The sequence below is a fragment of the Cariama cristata genome, unplaced genomic scaffold (genome assembly GCF_000690535.1).
Source record: "Cariama cristata isolate BGI_N322 unplaced genomic scaffold, ASM69053v1 scaffold4576, whole genome shotgun sequence".
Lineage (NCBI taxonomy): Eukaryota > Metazoa > Chordata > Aves > Cariamiformes > Cariamidae > Cariama > Cariama cristata.
This window is the reverse complement of record NW_009623729.1, coordinates 47,771-75,425: the sequence shown is the minus strand read 5'-3', so window position 1 is coordinate 75,425 and position 27,655 is coordinate 47,771. Positions and strand designations below refer to the sequence as shown.

Genomic DNA, 27,655 nt, shown 5'->3' with positions numbered 1-27,655 from the left:
ACTTGCCTTTTCTTACAGGGTCTTATTTTTTACCTAATAATTGCACATAGAAGTTTCGTGATCAATCTACCTGCTATATTTCGAATCTTATACTGAAAGTTATTTAGCTGTCTTTTTGCATGTTGAAAATAATTGACCTTCAAAGGTTTTGCTTCAACTGTTTATACAGAAATAAAAGGAGTTAAATATGCCCTAGTATTCATTAAGTGGGTTTATGTGGATTAAATGTTCTTGTTTCTATAGCTGCCATCACTGATTCTTGATTTTGTTTCACCTTCCTCAGTGATCCTCTGGCGAGTTGTCTACAGCGGAGTCTTGCATTTCTGCTATTGTTTGATTTCATGTTTGTTTTAAATGTTTCAACATATAATAGTGCTGACCAACCAAACAATGCTGTGGCATAAGAGAAAACAAGAAAGTGTTTTTACAAGATAGAGTGAATAAAGGAAGTGTATGAGTGCTTTGTGTGCATTATCTAAAGAAAAATTAATCAGTTTGGGAATCAGTACAAATGCATTTGGTATTTTCTCCAGAACGCGTGCAGTAGAATTATATCTTGAATTAAGTGCACTGGAGTAGTGACTGCCACCCACTCAGTCGTGCTTGAAGGAAAACACCATGAGAGCTGGTAAATCTAAGGCGTTGTATTTCTGAAACTCCCATATTTATCTTAACTCATTAATTTTTTTCTCTTTTCCCCTTGAAACAATTTGCATACTGTTGGAATACTTAACAAGGTAGAAGATAACATGTTCAAACAAACTATTAAAGAACATGTTTTCTGTACAGTGCCATGTAGGAGCTGCCTGTTTTCCCCTTGTGCTTCAGGTTAAATACCTTTTAGAAGCAGAGAAAGGTTGAAACTCACATCTAGGTTACAAAGAAAAGCTGAAACAGTCATTAGCTTTCATTTATGCAGTGGGAAGGAACGCTGTGTGTCGCGGGCTTGTACCTGATAGCTTTATAAAATGAGTGTTTGGGGTTGTGGGCCATTAGCTAAAGTTTTGCTGAAATAAATGAAATTCTCTAAGCTCATCCTTCCCATTCCCTTCCACCCTACAGTGGTATATTGATTCCTCAGTTCTGCAGACACTCCATCCTTTGTGAGGGTGGGATATGGGGAAGAAACGCTCCTCTCTTCCCCTAGTCGTCTTTCCATAAGGAATGTATTTTCTGATGGATGTAATTTCTGTACTTTCCTCTACTTACAGCTCAGACATGAGCAGTGCCAGTAACTCACTGGCACGGGAATTCTTGACAGATGTCAACAGGCTGTGCAATGCAGTGGTACAGAGGGCAGAGGCCAAGGAAGATGAGGAAGAAGAAACTCATATGGCAGCATTGGGACAATACTTGGTTCAAGGCCGTGGGTTTATTTTGCTTACCACACTGAACTCAACTATCGATCAGGTAAGTTTTTCCTCACCTACCTGTAATTTTTGTATTGAGCTTTGACTGTGTGGATTTGTCTGGCTCATGTTCTTCTTGGTGCTACTTTCTTGCCTTTTTATGGTAGAATGTGTGAGTTAATTGAGAAGACTAGAAATTCAAAAGGATTTGTTGCATTTGCATTCTGTCTTTCAGCAAGAACAGAAAAAGAAAAAAGTAGTTAATCGTGTACCTGTTCGCCAGCTGATAGTTGCTAAACTTGACTAGTTAAGGCCTGTGTGAAGCTCAAGTGCAGTAGCTGGGTGGAAAGAAGCAATATGTTAGAATTTTCAAGAGAAATGAGTGTTTACTGAACCTGCAGTACAAACTGGCAGTTTTTAATTTGAGAAGGTCCTCCTGGTTTAAGGCAATAGAATAGAATTAAAATATATCCTTTTTGTTTATGGGCCATGAGATATATTTTTGCTTTTTGTTCAAGAACAAGTTACTTAGAAAATATTTACTATTATGTTAAATTTAGCTCAAAAGAGAAAGCATTTTAGAAGAGATGATCAGTTTATACTATTTTTATATAAAAAGTCTAGCACACATCCCTGTAGCTGCAGATGTCCATTTTCTTCTCTTCTTTCTCTTCTCCTTCCTCTTCAACACCATCGACTATGTACTAAGCAATAGGTAAGATAAGATGTGCATTAAGTCTTTGTGCTTTGCAACTGCAGATCCCAGTGTTTAGAAAGAATGAACCAAGTGAGTCCTGGTTGAGTTTAGACAGCCCTTGTCTAAAGTGAGGTCAGCTGTTAACGCTGGTGAAATTGTTCTTGGAGATTTTCTTCTCCTGCATGAGATGATTTGTGCTAAGATTCCAGTTGGGTCTGCTGGCTTCATTCTGGATTCCAGTAGATGCCCTGGCTAAACAGTAAATCCACGAGACTGCAATTACATGTAATTGCTAAGAAGAATCCTTACCACTTCTAGAGCTGTGGGTTTTTTAGATGTCACTTGAGTTTTGCATAGTTGCTGTTAATAGAGGCTTCGGGACTAGAGCTGCTGGAAAAACAGCTGACTTTCACATAAGAAGAAAATGAGGGATTCCATGTGCCTCCCCTGCAATAAAAACCCACTTCTGAAGTAGATGGAGGGGGGGGAAGCTTGTGGCATTCTTCATGCAGCTTCAGTAATTCAGCAATTATTTCCTGAGGAAATAACTTTTTTAAGAAGGTGAGGGGAAGATAAACTTGATTAATGAGGACAGTCAAATTTCTGGAGGTGTACCACTGAAATTTGAAGAGTTAATGTTTTGCTTTTTCCAGTCTTATTGTGCTTTGAATGCTGTATTGCTCATTCCCATTCCTAATTAATTTTCTTGCTGAGAATACCTTTAGTAGCAGAAGAGAATTGGGAGAATGATTTTGAAAATCTTAGTTTTCCAGTCTAATTCTATTGTATCAATAGTTTTAGATTTTTTTAAATTTTCATTTAAATTGATAGTGTCATCAGACAAATATTATTTATTATATATAGCTCTATATATAACTGTATATATTTGTTATATGTAAACTATTTAAGTTGCTTATATCCATACATCTTAATTTCATTGCTACCTTGAATTTTTGGAGAAGGACGTTGCTTCAGCTACGTATCCCTGAATGATGTTAACTGCCAAAATGTGCGAGTCAGCTTTTTGTATTTGAAAATTTTTGATCTTTAGGACTGAAAACATTCTGATAGTGCTGCATAGCACCCCGTAAAGGAATTGTGTTTGAATTCTGTGCCTTCTACTGTTTGTCTCTGCATTGAAGTTCTTAGCGTATAAGTCTTAGAATCCCAGGAGTGAGGGTTTTTTTTACTGGTTATTCTCTTTTTTAATTAAGAGTAACCTTCCCTCTTTCCTCCCATAAAACTTCACTTTTCTGTTGTGAGTCAATAACATCACTTGATAAATGTAAGGTTTTCTCATCTGCTTAAGGGGCTCATTTTGGAGAAAGTAGGAGGTTTCCCATAAAGTTCTCCCAAGTTACGTTTTTGGAACCACAAGAGTTTCAAACTTGTCTTGGGCTTCATGTTGGCTTTGTTTAAATCAACAAGTTATTTGCTTTTGACTTTTCTGGTTTTGTTCTTTGGTTGAGGAATTCCTTCAACAAGAGGGATTAGGAGAGCTTTGTGTAGAAACAGTTGCAGAGGTGTAATAAATATCTTGGATGCTCTTGGATTGGCTCTAGTTAATAATTATAGCCCTTTTTGCAGTTAGGTCATTGTCAGTGCATAAGACAGCAGAAAGGCATAGGGAACTGAATATTGAATAACTTTGTAAAATAAGGTTAATCTGTTTTTTTTAAGTACAGAACTTTTGGTTTCTGTTCTGTTTCTAACATAGGAGCTGACATGTCGGGAAGAACTTCTGACCCTCCTTCTGTCACTTCTGCCATTGGTGTGGAAAATCCCTGTCCAAGAAGAAAAAGCAATAGGTATGTTTTATCACTTACAGTATTAAGGACCTAAAAGTGGTTTGTGTATTACTACAGAGCTTAGGACTCCCGGCTAAAGAGTAGTAGTTCATTGTAATATATATCATCTTAACGTAGAATCAAGATGTGGATTCTGCAGAGAGTTTAAACTCAAAAATACCAATGTTCTGTCAGTGTATAAGATGATCAAAATTGTACAGAGAAGGTGAAGGCTCTTGGTCAATGAAAGGCCATGCTCACATTACTGTGGAGCTGAACTTGGTGGTGGTGAGATTTTTTTTTTATTTTCAGGTGATGTGCAGGGAAAAGAGATTTGAAAGAGTATATGATATTTTTGGTGTGAAGTATTTCATGACCAGTAGAAGGGGAAAACATACTGATTCATTTTAAAAACAAAAGTGATACATGCAGACACTGGAGGCAGAATGAGACAGACTTTTTCTTCTGAAATTGAAGAAATGGGAAGTAGAGAATAAACTTAAAGTGAAACAGTGGACAAGAGAGTATGAAAAAGTGCAATGTTACCAGGGAGGCAGGCCCTGAAAAAGAGTAATACTCGATGATTATGAATAGAACCAGGCTTCATTCCTTAGAAAATACAATGTTCTGTGTCAAACTGATGTGCTAATTGAGGAATCAAATCACAAGTGTTCAACTGTCAAAGAGTCAGTTTAAAGTCAAATAAAGAAATGAAGGAGATGATACAAAATAAATTCTGTGCAAAAAGCAAACAGGAAATGGCAGTGATGTTTTTGTTTATTGTGTTTGTTTTGTTTTGGGCTCTTGCATTTGTCCCATGCAATCTTTTTCCCTATTAGAGGATAAAACAAAGAGGATGAAACAAAGTTACTTGTCTGAGAGAGTTCCTGAGGATTCTTACCTGAAACTCTCCCAATTCTTTTTGCTATTTAGCGCTCCTGCAAGTTGAAGACTTTTGTTAATGTTTGTGGACTTGAACTGTTTGAAGTGCCAGTTTCATAGCACTTTTATATAATAAACTTTCCTGCTTGCTCAGTTGCATCATTCTTTCATGCTCCTGTAAGCATGATTAAATTAAAGAAATGTTTTGGTTATCTTATGAGAGCTTAGTGACTTTTCCAGGGTTAGTTTAAAATGCTGTTGTGTAAGTAGGTTTTAAGATATTCTGGTTTTGTACTTGGCATAATGTACAGATTTTACTTCTACGAATTTCCTTGTCATAGTACTGATGCAGTAAACATGATGTATCCAGTTTTGTGGTAAGAACTCTTTTTTTTTTCTTACACTGAAATAAATCCACTTGTGATAGGCAGCATTATTCTTTCTGTGCAGGAAATATCCTCTGTTTGATCAAGTACTCCTGGGTAATTCCCTGCCTCCAAAGCAGATGATATTTCTTAAGCATCAGAACTATGACTTTATGAAACAGCAAGGCACAGTCATACTTGCACATGAAAGCATCTTTTCTTTGGGTTTGATTAATGTTTGTAGCTATTATGTGGGCTTCTGGCTTTTTGTGGGGGTGCGGGCGGTTGTTAACTATCACATTTTTTCTAAATATGGAACTTACTGGATGGTGGCTACTTGCAGTTGTTTTATGCTAGGTATTTTACTGCCCAAAGCATCCAGATACAGTTCTGTCGCAACTGAAAAATGACGATGGATTTAATCCAAGAACATAGAGGTTTTTTCTGCCTGCTTTTTTAACAGTTTATGATCCGAGTTTACTGATACAAATGAACTTGGTAGTACTTGCATTTCATTCTTCAAAATCATCCTGCCCATTGAATCAGATTTAAATTTTATATTTGCTGTTTTATACCACGTACTTGAAAGGCTTTTTTGTCTTGACTTGGCTTTTGTGGGAATATGCAGCACCCTAAACATTATTCTTTTCCGTCTCCCTCTTGTTCCTGACTATTTTAAAATCCACTACTTTTATTTCTACTTTTTGTGTTTGGAACAATTAACGCTGAAGGAAAGGCTGAAGTCTGTATACTTGAAGATCTCTACTGTTTCAAAGTAGAGAAATTTTTTTTTCCTTTTACTGCTAGTACACTAACAATTTCTTTATGCATTCTAAGAGGACTGTGAGTTAGTGCACCCAGGTTCCTATAGCAGCTGAGTTGCAAACAATGACAATGGGTCATCAAGTTGAAAAAGTCTTTTTTCCTCCCCTTAGAGTTTTTCTCCACTAATTGTGGGTTAGGGCTGTTTGGCAATGCTTATAGGGAGACTTTGAATATGACAAAGTAAATATTGCTTGAGTAACTGCCTAAAACTGCTTCCATAGCTAAGTAATAGAGGAGATTGCAGAGCGAGTATCCTGCTAATTGATATTTTACTTCTACTGTGTTGGTAAGTCTAACTTGTTACATTCAATTAAATTCAGACTAGAGGCGTATGACTATATTGTTCGTTTATCTTATCTGTAACAGACCAAAAGATTTTCAGACTAAACTTTCTTCCCTTTGCCTAACAAAAAGTCCTTTTGTCTACATAGATAACATCTTTTCTTCAGAAGGGAGTGGAATAGCTGTGCCTACAAAAAAGTGTTAGGACATCTAGAACATTTTTGTCTAACTCTAGTTAGAAAATGAACTGATTTGTCTAGGCTTTGAAAATAGTCAGTGTAGTTCCTAAACATGAATTGTTGCTGACATTTTAATACTAAAAATGTCAGACATGGGTATTTGCAAATCCAGGACCTATAAGATATGAATTTGTTTCATATTTTTAAGCTGGAAATATTACATTATAAAATTAGGGAAAATGCTTTAAGTATTATAATGTTCCTGAATGTTCCTTTAATGTTCTTTTGTTATCTTTCTGTTTCAACAGATTTTAATATACCCTTTACAGTAGACATCTGCCTGACCAAAGAGAATAATTCGAGTTCTGTGAGATCTAATCAGAAAAAACTAGGCTTAGATGGAAGCGCTCGTTCATCTCTTCAGACTTCTGTAAAACTAAATCTTCGATCTCGAAAAAGTGGTCGTCTGCGCAAAACCACCCATTGTTACTCTGTGCGAGACGCAAGAAGATCTCAGCTGTCCACTTCAGATTCAGAAGGCAATTCTGATGACAAGACTACCGTAACAACAAAACACGGACGTTCCCAGTTACTGCAGCCTTTTTTAACACATCCAGTTAGGGACAGCTGCCTTGTACCTAGAAGAGATTGCCTACCAGCAGAAGCGGTACCAAATTCTCATCCTGATGCCCCTAATCTAGAAAATTCCAGCAAAATTATTCCAACACATGAGCTAAACCCGGAGGTTTTGAATGAACCAGCCGGAGGAATTGCTGAGAGCAACAAGGATAACTCTCCTTTTGACTTATGCCATGTCTTACTGTCTCTCCTAGAGAAGGTGTGCAAATTTGATATTACTTTGAATCACAGTTCTGCTCTTTCAGCTAGTGTGGTGCCCACATTGACTGAGTTCTTATCAGGATTTGGGGACTGTTGCAATGTAAGTAGTGGCACAGAAAATGAAGTAGTTTCTGCAGGGTGGACAGAAGAACCTGTGGCTCTCATCCAACGGATGCTCTTTCGGACAGTGCTGCATCTTATGTCTTTAGACATTAGCAATACAGAAACAATGCCTGACAATTTGCGAAGAAATTTAACAGACTTACTTAAAGCAGCATTGAAAATCAGAATTTGCCTGGAAAAGCAACGTGATCCTTTTGCTCCAGGATACAAAAAACCACTACAGCAGCCGGTTCAGGATGACTATGTATTTTCTAGATATCATCACAGAGCTTTGCTTCTACCTGAGGCTATAGAAGGGGTCTTGCAGATTTTGATCTGCTGCCTACAAAGTGCAGCCTCTAATCCATTCTACTTTAGCCAAGCTATAGATCTGGTTCATGAGTTCATACAGCATCAGGGATTTAAGCTGTTTGAAGTAACAGTGCTTCAAATGGAATGGCTGTGTATGAAGAATGAGGGAGTAACTGGGGAAGCCTCAGAGCATCTGAAAGCCCTAATCAACAGCATCATGAAAATCATCAGCACTGTCAAAAAAGTGAAATCAGAGCAGCTCCACCAATCAATGTGTACAAGAAAGAGGCACAGACGATGTGAGTACTCCCACTTCATGCATCACCACAGAGATCTCTCTGGGCTCTCTGTATCTGCTTTTAAAAACCAAGCTTCCAAAACCCCCTTTGAAACTGCTGATGGAGAAGTTCATTATCCTGACAGATGCTGTTGCATTGCTGTTTGTGCACACCAGTGTTTGCACTTGCTGCAACAAGTTTCTTTGAGCAGTACCTGCGTTCAGATTCTCTCGGGTGTACATAATGTAGGTATATGTTGTTGTATGGACCCAAAGTCTGTGATTGTCCCCTTGCTTCATGCTTCCAAGCTACCAATATTAAAAAACTTTCAACAGCACATATTGAACATTCTTAACAAGTTTATATTGGATCAGCTGGGTGGAGCAGAAGTTTCTCCAAAAATTATACAAGCATCATGCAATATATGTACTGTTGACTGTGAGCAACTTGCTCAGCTGGAAGATGCCTTGCAGGGCAACTCTAGTGATGCTGGTCTCGCATCTAGTTCCTCTTGCAGAGTTCAGGGAATCCTGCCTAGCAGCGGATCTGAAGATATGTTGCTGAGATGGGATGCATTGGAAGCTTATCAGGATGTTGTTTTTGAAGAAGACAAACTACGCGGCATGCAGATTGCAAGCCATATTTGCCACTTAATTCAAAAGGGAAATGCAGTGGTCCAGTGGAAACTATATAACTGTGTTTATAATCCTGTGCTTCAGAGAGGGGTTGAGCTAGCTTGCCATGCTCAACAACTGGGACTAACTACAGCTGATAAACACACATGCAGTTACCATAGCCAGCGTTTACCTCCTGAAGTACTTCAGATTTATTTGCAGACACTCCCTGTGTTGCTTAAATCCAGGTTAGTTGATTTTCTGTTTATTAATAGGTGATATGCTAATTATGTACGGAGCTTTGTGTATTTGTTACTGATCAGAACCTAAGTTTTATTTGGACTGTAGGCAGCAGTTGGATATTGCAGAGGTGGCAGCAAGGAAATGCCTGAATAACGTAAGATGTAATCCTAGATTCGTAGATCACAGAAGGTGAGGGCTGTCTACTGATGAGTTATGGTCTTTAACAAGCCAAAGTGTGTAGAAACAAATAAAAATCTTTTTCCAATGTGACATGCTTTTTGCTTCTTCATTCCTTATGCTAAAGTGAGTCAGGAATGTTGGAACAGATCGACATGTCACTTTTCTGTGGGAATTAGACTACTTAATTTTCTGATCTGTTTCCCTTTTCTTTCTAGAACAGTCTTCATAGAAAGCACCTGTCAAAAATAAGACTTGAGAGGTTTGCTTGTCCTGAAATAACTGTTTGCTGATTTACAAAATCCTGTTCATTTAAACATTTTTTTTTAAAAAAGCCTTAAACATTCTTCCAAGGCATGAAATAGGAACTTTCCTATTTATTGTTGAATGGGTGAAATAGTTGTTTAATATGATATATGGACCTTTATTCAGAATGTGAATCTGTCCTTTCATCCAGGAAAGATGCTGATCTTTTTGTACTGTAGTCCTGATAAACTGAAGTGAATTTAGTAGGGTTATCTGAGACAATTACAAAGAATAAACTAGTATTTCAGTTTATGTAAGGGATTATCTAATACATTTTTCACTTTTATCCTAACCTAAATCGTATCAGAAGCTATTAATTTTTGAAGGTGCACTTAGTGGCAAAGAGACAAGAGAAGTACAGTTTAGATTAAAAAAGTTTACGATATCCTATTTCCTACTGGCTTAAAGATGGGAATATACAAGTACATGATTCATTTGATTCTAGAGTATGTAACTCGGTTACAGTAAAAGCTGACCCTGTGGGAAGGAGGTGGGAGGGTAAGGAAGGTGGATGTCTACAAGCAAACATAGTACACTAAGAAGCTTAACAGATCATCACCCCAAGTTCTGTATGAACTCAACGTAATACTTGGGGAGTAGAAAGAAGGGAAAAATATACTGAAAGGTTTTTTAACATTGGACATCTTGGTATAACAATTGCATAAAAAGTTGTCCTTGAAATGTATTCCCGAATTCTATCTGAAATACATCATCCGTGCAACTAGTAGACATAGCTAGTAAAATAGAAAATAAAAAGTTAGGGGAAGGAAGTACCACTAAACAGCAAATGTCATAAATAAAGTTAAACACCTTTAATATTTTGAACATCATACATCTTCGTCATCTGCATTTTAGAGGTTAATCAATATTTCCTACATTATCTTACAAAAAACCCTGAATTTTCTACTGCCAGATGGATGATGCTTTCTTGGGATTCTAGAGTACTGCAAACAAGTTCCTCCTCTCTTTAAGTTACAATTTACTGTAATTTGTAGCAATTACTGTAAGCATGATCAGTACGTGGTATTACTCAGGTGTGTAGAACAGGATTGTTTTTGGTTAAGATGTCATCTGAACTACATGAATTTGTGGCTAATTTATAAGGTAACTCTCTTATGCTTTCTCTTGCAGGATGATTAGAGACTTGTTTCTGAGTTGTAATGGAGTGAATCAAATGACTGAGCTAAATTACTTAGATACTTTAAGAAGCCATTCTTTGAAAGTGTTAGAGACTTTAATACTCTGCCTTGGTGATCAGCAGAAAGACCAAGCAACGCTAGAGCTGGAGGACCTGAACAGCGAACAAAAGGAATCTATGTCTGACTTACCTGCCTCTCTCTGTAGCCAGCATGCTATTTCAGAAGTTCCTCAAAGCCTAAGCAAGTTTTATGCTGGCTTGAAAGAGGCTTACCCAAAAAAGAAAAAGGTTGTGAGCCAAGACATTCACGTCAACACAATAAACCTATTCCTCTGTGTTGCTTTTTTATGTGTAAGTAAAGAAGCAGATGGTGATCTGGATTCAGCTATTGACTCTGAAGATACGTCAGGATATGATAGTACAGCTAGTGAGCCATTAGGCCACAAATTACCGTATCTGTCACTGGAAAGCCTTACTTTGCCCTCTCTGGAACATATTCACAGGGCTGCAGATATTTGGTCCATGTGTCGTTGCATCTATTTGTGTAGTTCAGTTTTCCAGAGGCAGTTCCACAGACTTGGAGGCTTTGAAGCATGCCATAGGTTATTAATTCTGATAATTCAGGGTCTTGCCAGAAATAAGGAAAAGGAGCCAGAAAAGAAGGAGAGAGCGTTGAGTGAAAGCAGCAGAAGTTCACATGGGAGTCCTCATGGTGAGCTCCTCAACAAGGATGAGTCTGTTCAGTTGGCTAAAAGCAGAGAGGTGACACAATTGGAGCTCGATAGTTCTGGCTGTCTTGCTGGTGCAGAACAGCTGGTGTCTGAATGTGTCTCCTGCGACAGCTCTCTGAGTAGGGAATATGCTTTAGTTACTTCAGTTGCCAGTCTTGAAGGGATAAAGACTTCTGTAAGAGAAGAGACTGAGTGGGCACTTCAAGGTATCAGACTTCTGGAAGCTCTGCTGACAATCTGTCTACACAGTGCAAGCACCATGCAGCAGAAGATGGAAGCAGAGATGTTTCATCAGGTACTGTGCAACTTCCCTTAGCTTACTTTACTCATATTTGTTACATACAATATTATTTTAACAGGAATTTAGTCAAAAGTTCTTTTAGAGATGAAAAAAGCTTATGCTCTTATTGTGGTACTGTATTTTTTTGTGTAGTAGTGGAAGCATACAGTTAAATGATGTGCTTAGTAGTCAGGGGTAGTGGTCAGTAGGCATGAAAGAATGGGAGTGGGAGGATGAACAAACTGGCAGTTGCTGTTTCTGAGGAGGCATCTTCCCATCTGTCAACTTGTCACTTTTTGTGTTCGGTAAGATGCTGGTAAGGATCCTGTACCCCTTGGCTTGTTCTCCAACATGATCTTTGTCCCCTGCTCTCTTGGGTTGGATCCCTGTCCATCCCAGTTCCCTGCTTCTTGGGGGCTGGGAGAGAACCTTCCAGAGTGGCAGATTCATCCAGGCTGGCTGAGACTTTTACCTTGCTTACTTTTTGAACTGTATTTCTGGTTCATTGATCATGTATTTGTTACAGTTTGGGCCAGCATGGTCAATATGAGTAAGGGCTGAACTCAGCATCAAATGCTGTTTTCTGGATTACTGTCTTGAGTCCCATGGCAGAGTGTAATCCTGGCACATGAAGATTTTGGTTTTGTTTTTGTGCATAAAATGGGCCTGACTAGAGGAAAGGGATGGCTTCCTCTGACTACAAAGGCAGTAGTGGATGTCAACAGCTAGGAATTGCTGGCTAGCTATGCCTGTATTTTTTCTGTTCAGTTATGGCCTGCTCTTTCTACTGTTTTTCTTTTTCCCCTGTGTAGTCCATTTGTCCAGTCAAACACTTTCTGGAGGCTGTCTGAGCTAATGGGATTTGAATAGTGGGAGAGACTTTGATTTTATTTTTTTTATAAAGTATTCCATGGAGAACCCATGTGGCAGAGGTAGGGTTGAAGGAGAGCTGCGTAGGCAAGGCGTGAGTTTTACATAGTGACTCACAGGTCATGTTCTTGATGACAGTTCTGAGCAAAGCATGGCACTTGAGGAAGAAGAGTATTAAAAAGCACAGGTACTGAAAAGATAGCTGACAAAACTATTACTTAAGGCTTAGAGGTGAACTAATTCAGTCTTCCACAAAAAGTTGTTAATTCACAGAAGACACCTTCACCATGCTTTAGTGTTTTAATTGCTATCTTGAATTTTACTTGGCTGTTGGTCACAAAAGCAGGAGGCGTTAGGTACAGGAGAGAACTGGAAATTGGAGTTCTGTCTGGGCCGCTTGCTATTTTGTGAACTTGGACATGTCACCCTCTGTCTTGTTAACCTCTAGTCATGTTGTGGTGTGGTTTGAATGTGCTGTGTATTGGAACTGTTTCAGAGATGTTGATTTTTGAAACAGTGCTTTCACTTACAATGCTGGGAAACCACATGTTGCCAGGCTTTTTTTCAGCATGCAGATTGCTTAGCCAACTAAATCTGTCATGACAAATAGGATGGATCTTTTTTACTGCAAGAGACTGGATGAAGTCTGGTTTTTGCTGAGAAGTCAGATTAGCGTAGGTGGAAGGGAAAGTTCTTAAATGAAAATACTAGATCATTTCTGTTAGCCAAAACAGAATAACATGAATCAAAATGTTTGTCTCCCCCAAAACACAGCATACCTCTGTGGATGATATCTTGCTTCAAATAAGAGAGCAACTTGCTCAATCAAAAGTGATAGAAACTGACTTGGCAAAGCCTCTGTTTGATTCACTGCTTCATGTTGCGTTGGGCACTTTTTCTGCTGATCTGGATCATTCTGAAGAAAAAATTGAGAAGGTATGAGACAGCAACTAAGTAGTCTAATTCTAAATACTGCAAGGTTTGCTCAGTCAGGTTTATGTTGTTTGGGTCTGTTTTTAAACTCACTAGGATGTGTTTAAATGTGTTTGCTTACTGTGGCTGTTGAAGATTAATTCTCTGATTCTCATATGTAAGTGTGTGAGTTAAATGGTGGTTATTGATATGGTCCTCACATTTACTGCTCAGAAATGAGTCATGCCCCAAAAAGGAGCAAGCTGTGTTACGCTTTACGGACGTACCTGAAACCTGATGTTCTCTTCACTCTTTCATCCCACAGCAGTGCGACAAACTCTCAAAGGGAGAGCTTCAAATGGGGATGTTGACTGACCTTAGTGGGTGCAGACATATCTTCACCTTAGAGTGAATGTCAAGGTGCATGTTTATGGTGATAGTGCTTTTGGAAGCACAGCTATTCTTAATGCATTGGCCACCTGCTTACCGAAGCTTTGGTCAGGTAGTAAGAAAAATTCCATCTTTGCAGAATCCATTTCTTATGTAAGAATGAAGTATTCTTAAAGTATCTCAATTTTCTTGAAAGTATATGACTAATTTGTTTCTTTTGCCAATGGACTTGGAGAAAATAGGCATCTGGAAGGTTCTAAATTACTTGATTTGCTGACCAAAGAAGGTAAATTTGCTTGATTTGTTACACAGACCCATTACACTGAAAAGGAGCCTGTGTCACAACCTGGAGATATTTCTGAAGAAACTGAAGAATTGCAGTGCTGTAGTCTTAAACTTTTTGCTGAAGAGGAAGGATATGAAGCAGACAGTGAAAGTAACTCTGATAGTGAAACGAAGAATGAAGGTAAATATGAACTTTCTGAATATACAAAGCAGTCTTTATGACATAGCAAAGCTTGCTTGTCTTTTGAGATGGACAAAAATAGAATGGGCATCAGAGACATTTAACAGATAGAAGTAGCTTAACTTTTTTACTTCCAGTAGAATGCAGTTACAGATGGAGAGGTGATGAATATTCTTACTGAGTGTTACACGAACTATTCTGTCTTGGTTGTCTTGCTTTATGTGACTCTTGCTCTAAAATCATGTTACTGAAATGTATTATTGTGGTCTAGAAGCAGTTTTCTCCAGAGATGCTTACCAGTAGTTTGTTTGAAAAATCAATGCTCAGTTTTTTAGCGTTTACAATCTGGTAAAAACTAGATAGTCTAATTATATCATAGAATACCACATTGGAAGGGACTTCAAGGATCATCTGGTCCAGCCTTTCTTGGCAAAAGCAAGGTCTAGACAAGATGGCCCAGTACCCTGTCCAGCTGGGTCTTCAAAGTGCCCAGTGTTGGGGAATCCACCACTTCCCTGGGGAGATTATTCCAAAGGTTGATTGTTCTCATTGTGAAAAATTTTCCTCTTGTGTCCCACTGGAATCTCCCCAGCAGTAACTTGTACCCGTTACCCCTTGTCCTTTCCCTGCGAATCCTTGTAAAAAGGGACTCTTCATCTTCTTTGTAGTGACCCGTGAAATACTGGAACATGATGATAAGGTCTCCCCTAAGCCATCTTTTCTCAAGGCTGAACAAACCCAGTTTTCTCTGCCTTTCTTCACATGGCAGGCATCCTAGTCCTCTGATCATCTTTGTGGTGCTTCTCTGGACCCTCACCAGCCTGCCCACAGCTTTTTTGTACAGCGAGGAACAAAACTGTTCCAGAGGTGGCCTGACAAGCACTGAGTAGAGTGGGATAATGAGTTATTTCTCTCTGGTGGTGATGCCCTTGCTGGTGCAACCCAGCACCCTGTTGCCTTTGCGGCAGCAGCTCACTGTTCACTCATTGGTATTGTTCACCAGGACCCCCAGGTCCCTTTCCATAGAGCTGCTCCCTTAGCTGGGTAGATCCCAACCTGTGCTGTGCTCCTGGATTATGTTTTCCCTGGTGCAAGACCTCACACTTGTCCTTGTTGAACTTCATAAGGTTCTTGTTAGCTTACTCTTCTAGTCTGTCCAGGTCTGTCTGCAGGGTGGCTCTGCCATCCGAAGTGTCCACTTCCCCACTCACTTTGGTTTCACTGGCAAACTTCATCAGGGTACACTTGATCCCATCATCCAGATCACTTATGCAGATGTTAAACAGCGTTGGGCCCAATATCGATCCCTGGGGGACCCGACTTATGACAGGTTGCCAGTGTGAAAAGGAGCTGTTGACCACCGCACCCTTGGGTGCAGCCCCTCAGCCAGTTCCCAGCCACTGCACAGACTGCTTGTCCAGACCATAATGCATCCGTGTCTTTAGGAGAAGGCTGTGGGAAACTGCATCGAAATCCTTGGAGAAATCTAGGTAGACAATGTCTACTGCTTGCCTCACATCAACTGAGCAGGTGACTTTGTCATAGAAGGGGATCAGGTTTGTCAGGCACTATTTCCCCTTGGTGAATCCGTGCTGGCTTTTCCCAATCCCATGCTTCATTTGACTTGTGATAGCCCCCTTGTAACAGAATATATCTCTTTATATTCATTCAACAACTGATGTGCACATCTCTTGCTGTATTCTGTTTGTGCAGTTAATTCTGAACATCAATTTGCTTTGCTTTTTTCCTTTGTGCTGAACATCTGGATGCTTATGTTCTTGTATGATGTCAGCGTGAGCAGTAACAGCCTTTAATAGAACTGCATTCAACTGTTGCTGTTTACTTGTGTGACTTGGCTTTATCAACAGATATACAACATTTAAAAAGCATTTCTGAATGAAAAATTAAACCTGAGATATTTCCACGAAGCATATGTCTGTACCAAATCTAAGTAACACGTGTTAAAGTCCTTCCAAGATGTGAGAGGCTTAAATGTTTTTTTGATTGTCATGCAGATACTGTCATGTGCACTTTCTGAGTTAAATAACTAAATAACTGCTTCCTCCAACCTTTTAAGATAAAATAAAATAATTTAAATTTATCTCCTTTCTTGGCAGGCTCAGAGTTCTGTATAGAAGCTTGAGGCTCTATTACGATGATTTTACTGTCATGTTTCATGTACCACATATTTCTTTACTATGCATGTCTAGTTCCCAGGAAATGAAGGCACATAGTTTCACAGCATGTAATGGGAGAAACTGCATCCTTGCCCTTCTGTATTAGCAGGAAAATACAAAAATCTAAAGCAGAATAGATTACACTAACTTCTGAAAACTGCTTATAAGCTAGGGACTATTTTTGGTTTGTACCTATGAGAAAGTTGGAGCAAGTATGTCCTTGGATGTTCTGCTTAAATCATGCAAACTGTATTCGGCTGAGTAAGTTTCAATAAGACAAGTGTGTGGGTTTGTTTTTTTTCAGGAGCTGACACAAAGGCAGAACCAGGATGTACTGGTCCTTCAGGTTATTTTAATGGCCTAGCTGAAAACATGAATCAAGGAGAATTAATGTATCCCGAAATCTGCATGTTAGAATTAAACTTGCTCTCAGCTGGTAATGCAAGTTTAGATGTGCTTGCTCATGTATTCCAAAGCTGCCTGAAAATCATCCGCCAGAAGGAGAGAAATGCCACTGTACTTATAGAACAGGTAAAAATGGTATTGAATGAAGACAACAGCTTAGCAGTTGTGTATCTTATTTTCTTCACTTTTATAGTACCAGTATACCTAACAGAGTGATCTCAAAAGTATTGTTACTTGGTATGGCGTTTGATCAGTCCTGAAACAATGTAAGCGACTGATATTGCCAGCTGTGTTGCGCTTAAGTTACCAGAAACTATAGTTAACTAATGTATTACTAATGTATCGAGAGATATTTGACCTATAAAGCTTTTGAGTTCCAGTTATTTTATCAAGATTGTTCAATCACTAGAGCTATAGATACAGGTTTAATGACCATCAGGCCATTGGAGGAAAAAAGCAAATATCGTCTTGTATATGTATACATGTAAACATTCTAGATTTATACGTATTCAGTATATACTTTTAGAAACTTTCAGTGATGTACCTCAAAAATATTTCATGCTTTTATTCTTCATAAGTTCATATTAGAAATTAGTTATGCATATGTTGAACTCCTCATGATCCTTTCGAATATCTGATGGTTAGCTTGGTTTTTTGCCTTTTAATAACTAAATTGAGTATGCCTCTTTTGCAAAAGAGGAAAATATGGTTAAGTAATCTAAGCTTAAAGTGCTTGTTTATATAATCATTTGACTAAGAAGCAAAGTTAGTGCTTTCCTTTCGTGCTTTTGGTTTAAGCTGTAAAACATTGTTTTATTTCAGCACTCCAATTCTTTGTGTGAATTATTAGCTTTAAATTACTAGCACACATGTATTTCTTTTCTGAACTTCAACACATGAAATTACTTATAATTAAAAATAATGTCATTTGCATTACTCTTCGATATCGTTTAGAAAGAGCAATCTATCAGACTAATCAATTTAGAGATTTTTAATAGCTCTATTTAGAGATTTTTTTCAAATTACCTTTAAGATGAATTTGTGAAGGATGCTCTTTAAGTACACGGCTTTGATTTTTTATTTTTTTTCCTTTGATGGTTACTCTTTAATCTTGCATAAAAAGCTTGGAAAGGTTGAATTTGCTTTCAGTATTGCATCGCTATATACTAACATGCTGCGTTTTGTCACAACCTGTCAAATCCTGTAATTCTCTTATGGGGGAGAGGACAAGGGAGATCTCAGCTGCTGAACTGGTAATGGCTCAATGGTTTCTTTCTAGAATCATTTGGATTTCAAAGTCTCTTTTCTGCAACTGAACTGTACAAAACATGTACAAAACATTAGCACATGTAAAAAATATTTCCATAATTTAAAGTAACTGGTATTATCTTTAAAATCAACAGTAGACAAGAATTCATGGAAATAAATTATTTCTTAGTTCTTTGAGCTGGTGTATATTCTTCAGATATCAATTTTCCCTGTATTTTTTTAACAGGGAGCTGTTAAACATCTTTTGGGAGGGTTTCTGAATATATTGACGCAAACGGAATCTAGTTTTCGTGGTGAGTTCAAGGTCTAAGTAACTTAAATATTGTTTTTATAACTTAATGTATACACACTCAAATTTTTAGATCACAATGCAAGTGCAAAATTGGCAAAGCAAATTCATTGACGTGTGAATTTCTACAGCTGCTTCTTTAACTTGCGACAGGTATCTAACTTATGTGTACATACAGGGTTATTTCTGAGCTAGTAGAAATCTATTATTTGAACACATGCTGGCAGATCTGAAAATGATAGTTGAAATCATAAACGCTAGGGTGAAATTGTTAACAAACATTTCTCGGAAAAATAGCAGTTATCTTACTGATTGAATCTGTCTAACTGAATCACAACATAAGTTTTTACTTCAAATTTGTTTGTAACACAGATTTTAGTGATGCCTTGATTTGAGTTTTATTTCTAATTGGAAAACACCTAGCTAATCCAAGAATGTAGAAGCAAATTAAATCCTTGCCCTAAGGTAGCTTCACATAATGAGGTTGCTCCACAGCAGGAGATGATATAAACCCATGCCAGGACTTTGATCCCTGGCTTTGTGGGGAGAGCCTTTGCAAGGTAGATGCTAGGTTCCCAGACTTTCAGACTCCACTTTGTAAACGTAGGAGCCAGACTTGGTGCAGCCATCTAGATTCGTTCAATGAAATTTTGAATTATAGTGTCAGGAAGTACTGTTGGAGTGCTCTAGAATTCATCTTGTAGTTGTTACTGCTTCCTGAATTCAAAACGTTTTCACAAAACACTCTGAATTCCAAGTTAATCTTTCCTCAGAATAGTATGGAACGTGAATTTCTAAAGCTTTAAAAAAATTCTTTTCAAGAATATTATTTTGTTTCCTTATTTTTAGTGTGTCAGATGGTGCTGGTAGACCTGTTAGTTTCCTTGATGAGTTCACAGATGTGTTCAGAAGAGCTAACTCTTCTTCTGAGGATATTTTTGGAGAAGACACCTTGTACGGTATGTATGGAGTAGCACATAGCAAAATTCAGAGGCTTAATGAAGAAAAATGAAGGATTTGGGGAAATAAGGAGGCTAGCAGCAACGTTCTAACTGATCAGAGCGAATAAAATTTGGTTGTTGAATTAATTCATTCTCAAAACATGAAAAGGAAATAGGAGATAAGAAAAGAGAGGGTTTTGAAGTGTTAGTCATGGGAACACTCTTCAGCGTAAGAAAACAAGTTTCCTCTTGAGGAGACTGACGTTGTACTTGTCAATGACAGAACACTGTAATACTAAAATTTGAAGTCATTCCTTAAAGTTATAAAGCATCTCACTATTTCAGGAATGCTTTAGTAGCAGGAATTACTTTCAAAACCGTCTTAAATTGGTTTGTGTAACGCTGGAGTCTACTGCTTCTGTAGGATATACTGTTGAAATACCTATCTGGTCATTTTTCTGCGAGTCTGTAGACAAAAGTGGAAGGAAATAAAAAAAAATACTGTGGAGTCTGAAATAGTACCAAACATGGAGATGCAAACTATCTTTGACAAACTGACTTGTAATAATTGGCTAAGTAACCACAGAAGCTTTTTGGCTTAAGGGCTCAGCTAGTTTTGTTACTGATTATGTGATAACAAAGTGATGGCCTGTGCGTGCTTTCTTAACCAGCCTCAAACATGGAATGAAAGAGATGGTCTTTTGTTGAGGCATAAGTTAATATGTTAGCACATAACAAATGAGGAAATTGTGCAATTATGTGATAACAAAGTGATGGCCTGTACGTGCTTTCTTAACCAGCCTCAAACATGGAATGAAAGAGAGGGTCTTTTGTTGAGGCATAAGTTAATAATGTTAGCACATAACAAATGAGGAGATTGTGCAATGACCACCTGCTGTGGTTCAGCTGATTCCTAAGCATGGTAACTTGAAGATGGATCCATACTGACTGAATCCCCAAAACTGTTGGGCCGTAGTCTGTTGAAGTTGCTGCTTGATGCTTTGTAAATATGTGTCAGTTTGGATGTGGAAGTCCATGTCTGCTGGGAAAACATGAATCCAAATTTAAATGAAGAGTGGGGTTCTGTTTAGTTAGGTGACATGTGACTATATGGTGTAAACAGTTTGATTTTTTTTTTCTCATTTGTTTGGTTTATTTCTTCTAGGAGATACTACTCAAGGGTGTATTGAAGATTATAGAAACTAATGTTTATATGAACCCATTACAGTACCTTGCCTTTCCTTTGCTGCATGGCACAAGTTTGAGTAGTAGTTCTTCCCAAAAATCTGCTAGCACTTCCAACAGCAAAACTGCTGGACTGTTAAAGAGAACGAAATTTTCACAAAGTAAGAGAGAGGCAGATGGTGAAAATTTGAGTCACCAGCTGCTTTCTTCTTGGCACATAGCCCCAATTCACTTGCCTTTAGTTGGACAAAACTGTTGGCCACACATGTCTGAAGGCTTCAGTGTCTCACTGTGGTTTCATCTGGAGTGTGCTCATGAAACGGAGAGTTCAACAGAAAAAGGGAAAAAAATCAAGAGAAGAAGCAGACTGGTAGCTGTGAGAGAGAACAGCTTTGACAGCACAGGTGAGGATGTAGTGCTTCCTGCTTCTGTTTAGGCAGCACTGAAGGATTCTGGTTACGAGTATTAGTAGTCAATGTGCCACATACAAAAGCGAGAAACTTTTTCTTATGAAGGATATTGAACAGGAGTGGTAGTCTTTCTGATTTTTCTTTGAATATTGTATCATATACATTAAACACTTCCAGCCTCGGTCCTTCAGTTAGATTAATACCTGCTTCCTTAGAAATTTAGTATTCTCTTTGAATTTGTAGCTTCAGTAAAATGTCTTTATGCTGCTTCATGTTATGATGAAGAAAATATTAAATGCTCCAGCTGAAAGGTCATGGGAAAAGACGGCTCTCAAGTTTATTTGGTTTCATGTATTGATGAAGCAAGTGGCTTTTGTGTTCTTTCTCTTTATTAAAGCAAGCTAGTAAATCTTGGATTTGGGACTTAAATATTGGAACTCCTAGCTAAAAGATGCTCTGAATCCATCAAGTCAGAGCCTGAGGCTGACGTGCTATAAATCCTCGAACTTCCCTTGTGTGTGTGTGTGTGCCATTGTAAATGTCAATAGCTGTACAACATTTCTCTGTTTATACTTTTGTAGAGACTCACCTGCTCCCAAACTCTTTTGAGCAGAACATTTGGATTATAATTTGTAGGAGGAAAAATTCCTTAAGTTATTTCAAGTGCCTCCCAATCACAACACTTGGAATACCTTTTACTGTACTTTTTTTTTACTGTATTTGAAAAAAAGGAGGGAAAACCCAACCCTGAATCTTGGAACTCGCTAGAGCTGCTTTTGTTAGGTCTGTGCTTTTGCTTGGTAAAGTAAAAATACTGGATGCAAGGTCATCCTTAAAGGGTAGTATAACTTGTGAAGTAAAATCTAAAGATTTCTTGGTGCACACTACGACTGCCAGTTCAACATAGGAATGTAATGATATGGCATGTTGAAAGTATCATTGAATTAGTGTGATTACAAACAAAAACATGTGAAGTGCTGAGTTAATGTCAAGCTCCTCTGTTTCAGTTTGAGACCTAGGTCTCTGAAGAGAATAATACATATTAGTCAGCTCAGTTTAAAAAAAAAAAAAGGAAGAAAAACAACCAAAAAACCCCCAACTAAACAAAAAACAATTCTCTGCAGTACCTGAACTATTTCTTTTCACCCTTGATAGCTGGTAGGACAGGCATTGTTGTATCATATTGTAATTGTCTATAAACATGTTTATATTTCTAGAAGAAACAAAGTCTATAGGAATGGAATACCTAAGCCTGGGAGATAAACTTGTTGAAGATGGCTGTATTCATATCATTTCACTGGGTTCCAAAGCACTGATGATACAAGTCTGGGCAGACTTGAACACCGGAGCATTCATATTTCGGTATGGTCTATTGGTCCAAAAGCAGTCTTGTGAACATAGGTATTGTTACTTCTAGTAGCAGCTTGCAGAGAATTCTGGTGGAGAGTAGAGAACTAATTTCTATAGTAGAGTCATCTTACTTGATGTTGCCATCAGTGTGTAAGTTTATTGCATACAAATCTACAGGTTTACTTAAAATGTTAGTCTCTGCTCTTACATGCTTCATGTAGTCATATGTAAATAACTGCTCAAAGTAAAATGCAAGATCAGTTGTAAACATAATGCAATGCAAGGTGGTGATTCAGGTGCTAATGAAACCACACAATAAATGTGCGAAGATAAGCAAAAGCTTTTGTAGCTGTAGGTTTTCACACCTCAGGTGTGAAAATTGGTGTTATTTAATACTTACTGCAACAGTCTTGGTTTTAATCTTCTGAACGCATTTTAGCCCTAATCTAGTTCTCATAAGTAATGTATCCCTAAAATGGATCTAAAGCTGCAGTTTTAGAACACTATTTCACAGCAATCAAAGAACTTGCATTTTTTAAGTAAACTGAATTTAACTTCTCTGTATACGGAAAATTGAGATAAAATCCTTACCTTAAATGTGAGCAGATTCATGCAAACAAGTTAAATAACTAAGTTGAAACCATAATGTGAGTATTTCCCTAGCTTATGTTGAGCACTCTAAATATAGTATTGTGACTAAAAAAAACTATCTGTGAAAGTTAAAGAATGCAATCTCAAAGTAACTGAGGCCAAAAAATTGCAGATTTGGGGCTTAAAATGCAAATTTGAAAACGAACATGCGTACACTTGTTTTTTCCTTTTCTGTTGCTTTCATAGTATGTGCATGGATCCAAATGATGAGATGAAAGCTGGTCTGCTGGCACAGGCTGAATCTCCAGAGAATGTTTTCCTTGTGGGCAGGTGGCAGCATTTGGCACTAACGTATCTGCAGCAGCCAGAAGGCAGGAAAAATATCCATGGAAAGCTGTTGCTGTGGGTTTCTGGTCAGAGGTAAAGTGTACATTAGTTGTACCTAGATATTTATTTTCCTAAAAAGATGTTCTCTGGTAGGAAAACATCTGCACTGCTTTGGTGCAAGCTGAAGTTACAGTTGAGTAGTCTCTTGGGGGTAGAAGTAGGGTGTCTTAGGCTGCTAGGAATTCCCTGGAAATATCCAGAATTGCCTTGATTGCTTTGAGAATCTTCAGTTCATATCATGGACCAATGCAGACATCGATGTTTTTCTTCATTATGAATAAGTGAGGTATGTCCTACAAGATTTTGGGTAAGATCCAAAAAAAGCTATGGCATGCAGTTAGCAGTAGACATAATGTCTCTGGTTAAGTTAAGAATGCAAATTAAAGAGGTATAGTTCAGGTACTGGCAATATTGTTGAAAGCAGGAATAAGGAGGAGATGGAGAGAAGGCAGTCATTTTGCTCCACTGAGAAATGGAGAGGGGAGAAGTTAAAAAGTTTCAGACAAGATCTGAACTGATAAAGGGAAGTACTACTTCTGCCACTGAAAACTTAAGGTTCGTGCTCCTAAATGAGGTACCTGATGCTAGTTTGGGTGGGCCTGTGCCTGAAATATTCATTGGTTAGCAAAAAAGGAAATTTAATAAATATCAGTTTTTATCCTTTCTTTCTAAAGTCCAGAGTATGAGGACTTCCTTTGTGTCCCAAATATGAAGCTGATGGTCACAACACTATGTTGTAAAACAATTAGATATATCACAAAAATTCCTTACTCTTCCTGTAGAACTTGGTCAGTAAACAAGCAACGTTATTAAAGACGTTCATAAAACTCTATCTGGGAAAAAAGCTGTTGCAGTTTTTCTTTCTGCAGTTAAACCTGAAATTGTAAAGTATAATACTTTTTTAACTTTGTTCTTGAGACTACATAGAGTTAATTTTTAAGCAATTTGATTTCCTCCCCCACGTTGTGCAGTCTGTGCATGCTGATACACTATAAAGTCCAAATATGGAGATATAGGGGAAACTAAAAATACACAATGTTCTGCACATGTGCAGTTAATGAAGTCCCTCTATACGTAGTTAGCTGCCAATTCGCTAATAGTTAGGCTCTTCCAGGAAGCTTTAGATGACCTTTACAGTCCAATTGATCTGTTCATGTAAATGCACATAAGGTTAACAGAATGCTTTCTGAAAGCATCAGGCTTATTGCCTGTGGCTATACAGCACACTAGCTCTAACAGCATTCCCTGGTATAACCAAATCCTCAATGTACTTCCAGCATATGTGAACCACAGTTTTCATGATGGCTATTAGCATATTCAAAGGCCTTTGACTTTCTAGGAATAGTAGAAATTCTTGAAAAACTGTGGTAGTTTAGAAGTGTGTATAGTGTTGTATACAGTTTCTCCTTTCAGGTCAGAGGGAAGGAAGAAGTAATTTCAGATCTAGGAAATCTTGACTGTATGGCAACCCTAGTTGGGACTCTATTCCTCTGTTCTCTGTAGTATTTGAATACATACATCATCATGTAACTGAGTTTTAAGGTGCCTAGAAGTGAAGTTGAAGATGGCTTGAATAATTTCATGTTGATAACATCATGGCTTCTCATCTACTAAATATTGAAGTCTATTTTAAGCCTAAAAGGAATACCTTAGATAGCAATTTTGACCACTTCTTAATATTTGAACTTGTTTCTTTATATGTATTTTTAGGAAATGTGAAATTAATTTAGATTATGCACTACCAAGGAAATCAAGCTTATCATCTGACAGTAATAAAACATTTTGTATGATTGGCCACTGTACATCATCTCAAGAAGAATTGCTTCGACTGTCGGGTAGATGGGATCTTGGAAATCTGCTTCTATTTAATGGTACTTTTGTATGCTTTTTTCTAAAATAAGTCTTCATTTTCTCTTCCCCCTCCAAGATCAAAGGCTTAATTTGTTGGGTTTTTTTAATGTGCCAAGCTTTTACAGTAAAAGCAACAATACATTCTTTACCAGCATAATGTATCAGGGAGAAAGTAGGCAAATGTTGCAGTATTGGGTACTTCCTAATGTGTCCTTCTGCCACTATCCTCTTGCTTTATTTTTAGTGCTGTAATTGGCAATTCCAGTTACTTTAGTGTTTCTTGAAATTTCTTTAAATAATATCTTAGGGTAATGGGTGGAGAAATGGTAGGACTTGCTCTGTTTTGGTTTTGTTTTTTCTTAAAGGACTCAGTCTTTCCCAGCAGGAAAATTGATTTCACGTACCTGCTTCTAAACTTACTTAAAACATATTAAAAAGTAAACAAAATCTGAACCACAGAATACTGAGTTAAACATGCTTATTTCTGAAACTGCTGAAGTTACTTTGGGTTTTTCTTAGATGTATAATTCTCTTCCCTCCTTGGAAAGTTTTCTCCAGGAGTTCTGGGTGTTTGCTTAGTGCTGAAGGCTGGAACCATGCTGGTTGTCATCTGGCATATCTTCATGTGCAGTGGCCTGGTCAGGACTACTACACAAGAGAAATCGGTTTGCCAGGGTGTGTGGTGCATGCAGGTGTTGTGTGTGTAGATAATAGCGTATTTGTGCGGGCCATAGGTGAGATACCAGGTAGAGCTTACATTTATGACAAGTGAATCTACATGGTCTGATTGCCATGTGCCTACAGCCAGTGTAATTGATGTGTCCAGGATGTACTGCTATACAGTTGTCATGCACCTGTACATCAGACTTCGGCCCTTGTGGATGCTTCTTCTGAATTTACATTCACACAAACAGATGACCTGAGATGTGCTGTACAGAAAGGGGAGGGAGGTTCATTTGGCCTTCTGCTTCCTACGTATCTTTGTATTTTTTCCTCCCTGTTAGTTGTAGTGAGTTTTTCAGAATCACAGACGGGTGGGGGTTGGCAGGGACCTCTGCAGATCACCCAGTCCCACCCCCTGCCAAAGCAGGGTCACCTACAGCAAGTGGCACAGGATCATGTCCAGGCAGGTTTTGAATATCTCCAGAGAAGGAGACTCTGCAGCCTCTCTGGGCAGCCTGTGCCAGGGCTCTGCCACCCTCAAAGTACAGAAGTTTTTCCTCATGTTCAGGTGGAACTGCCTGAGCTTCAGTTTGTGCCTGTTGCCCCTTAACCTGTTGCTGGGCACCACTGAAAAGAGTCTGGCCCCATCCCCTTGACACTTGCCCTTAAGGTACTTGTAAGCATCGATGAGATCCCCTCTCCGTCTTCTCTTCTCCAGGCTGAACAGATCCAGCTCTCTCAGCCTTTCCTCATCAGGGAGATGCTCCAGTGCCCTCATCATCTTTGTTGCCCTCCGCTGGACTCTCTCCAGTAGTTCCTTGTCTGTCTTGAACTGGGGAGCCCAGATCTATTGTTGTGTCCTTCTTGCTGACTTTACCCAACTCTCCATCATGTCATAGCATGTTGTTGCTATCTTTAATCTTGCTATGCTTTGAAAACTTTGAGGGGGCTTGGATAGGTGACTTTCCAGTTTAAAAAAGTGTAATTGATTATTTAGAGCTGTTGGTCTTCGGTTCATGCAGATCATTTTCCTGACTTGGTTTCAGTTGCCTTTGCCACTGAATTGATCTGGCCTGTGATGTGTTAAAGTCACTGATCTACAGTAGCTAATACCAAGCATTGGACTGTACTGATTGTTTTTCATCAGCAGGGCCGATGAAAACCAGCCAGTGATCTTCCTTGTAAAGTCTCTGATGCAGTCTACTAGCCAATGTATGAATTTTGCTTTATTGTATAGTTAATAGCTTTTTTCTGGATTTTAGGTGCAAAGATTGGACCGGAGGAAGCATTTTACTTGTACACATGTGGGCCAGACTTCACATCTGTAATGCCTTGTAAATATGGCAAAACATTGACTGATTGCTCTAAGTACATAAGTAAAGAGATTCTACAGTGTGAACAAATTAAGGAGCTCTTCATGGCAAAAAAGGAAGTGGATGTTGGGCCTTTAATTGTAAGTTTCTACTTAAAAATTATTCTTAAACTCTTAGAACTGATTAAGAAACTGGGAATGCATTTCCTGCTGTCTCCCAAAGTGCTTCTCTTTCTGAGAGCAGGCAGGAGCAAATGTAATTCTCATTAAAATCACTGCAGAGTTCTTCCCGCTTATTTCAAAAAATGTAATTCTCATTAAAATCACTGCAGGGTTCTTTCCGCTTATTTCAGTGGGAGCTGAACTCCGCAGAGAGCGGCAATTTCATCTTGCTTTAGGTTGGATTCTGACAACAGCATCTATAATACTACATATTTAATCTACTGGATAAGCAGGTACCACCAAATGCCCTAGGATGAATACATAGCTCTTCTCTCCATTAGCGTAAACGTAGCCAAGGACAGCTTAGTTAACCTTTTTACATTAAAACTGAAAGGAGAGGAGAAAGGAGGGTTTACCTGGCTTTAATGGGAAGCGAAAGATTTCATCCTAATTCTTTGAGGGTTTTGAAGGGAGTAAGTTTGCGTCAAGTTTGGCTGAAGTGTCATTTTCCAGCTGGCAGATCTTGGCTTTTCTCATCTTTCCTGGCTGAAACAACCATGCCAGATGCAGGTGTAAATATAGTTACACTAGAAAAAGAAGAAAATAAAGCTTTCTTGTCAGTGAAGCCTGCTATATTT

The 27,655-nt window shown here is 38.3% G+C and overlaps 1 protein-coding gene across 2 annotated transcripts in view; it reads left to right on the top strand.

The window, feature by feature from the left end:
• The first annotated feature begins 1,218 nt into the window (after positions 1-1,218).
• Positions 1,219-27,655, top strand: part of LYST (lysosomal trafficking regulator) — a 69,256-nt gene continuing 42,819 nt past the window's right edge. For both annotated transcript variants that reach the window (XM_009702869.1, XM_009702868.1), the window contains exons 1-14: positions 1,219-1,410; positions 3,764-3,854; positions 6,675-8,760; positions 10,370-11,402; positions 13,032-13,193; positions 13,872-14,025; positions 16,507-16,733; positions 18,103-18,169; positions 19,015-19,124; positions 20,272-20,695; positions 21,919-22,063; positions 22,889-23,062; positions 24,740-24,900; positions 26,806-26,996. In XM_009702869.1, coding sequence (XP_009701171.1) covers positions 1,219-1,410; positions 3,764-3,854; positions 6,675-8,760; positions 10,370-11,402; positions 13,032-13,193; positions 13,872-14,025; positions 16,507-16,733; positions 18,103-18,169; positions 19,015-19,124; positions 20,272-20,695; positions 21,919-22,063; positions 22,889-23,062; positions 24,740-24,900; positions 26,806-26,996 — 5,217 coding nt within the window. The remainder of the gene's footprint in view (positions 1,411-3,763; positions 3,855-6,674; positions 8,761-10,369; positions 11,403-13,031; positions 13,194-13,871; positions 14,026-16,506; positions 16,734-18,102; positions 18,170-19,014; positions 19,125-20,271; positions 20,696-21,918; positions 22,064-22,888; positions 23,063-24,739; positions 24,901-26,805; positions 26,997-27,655) is intronic.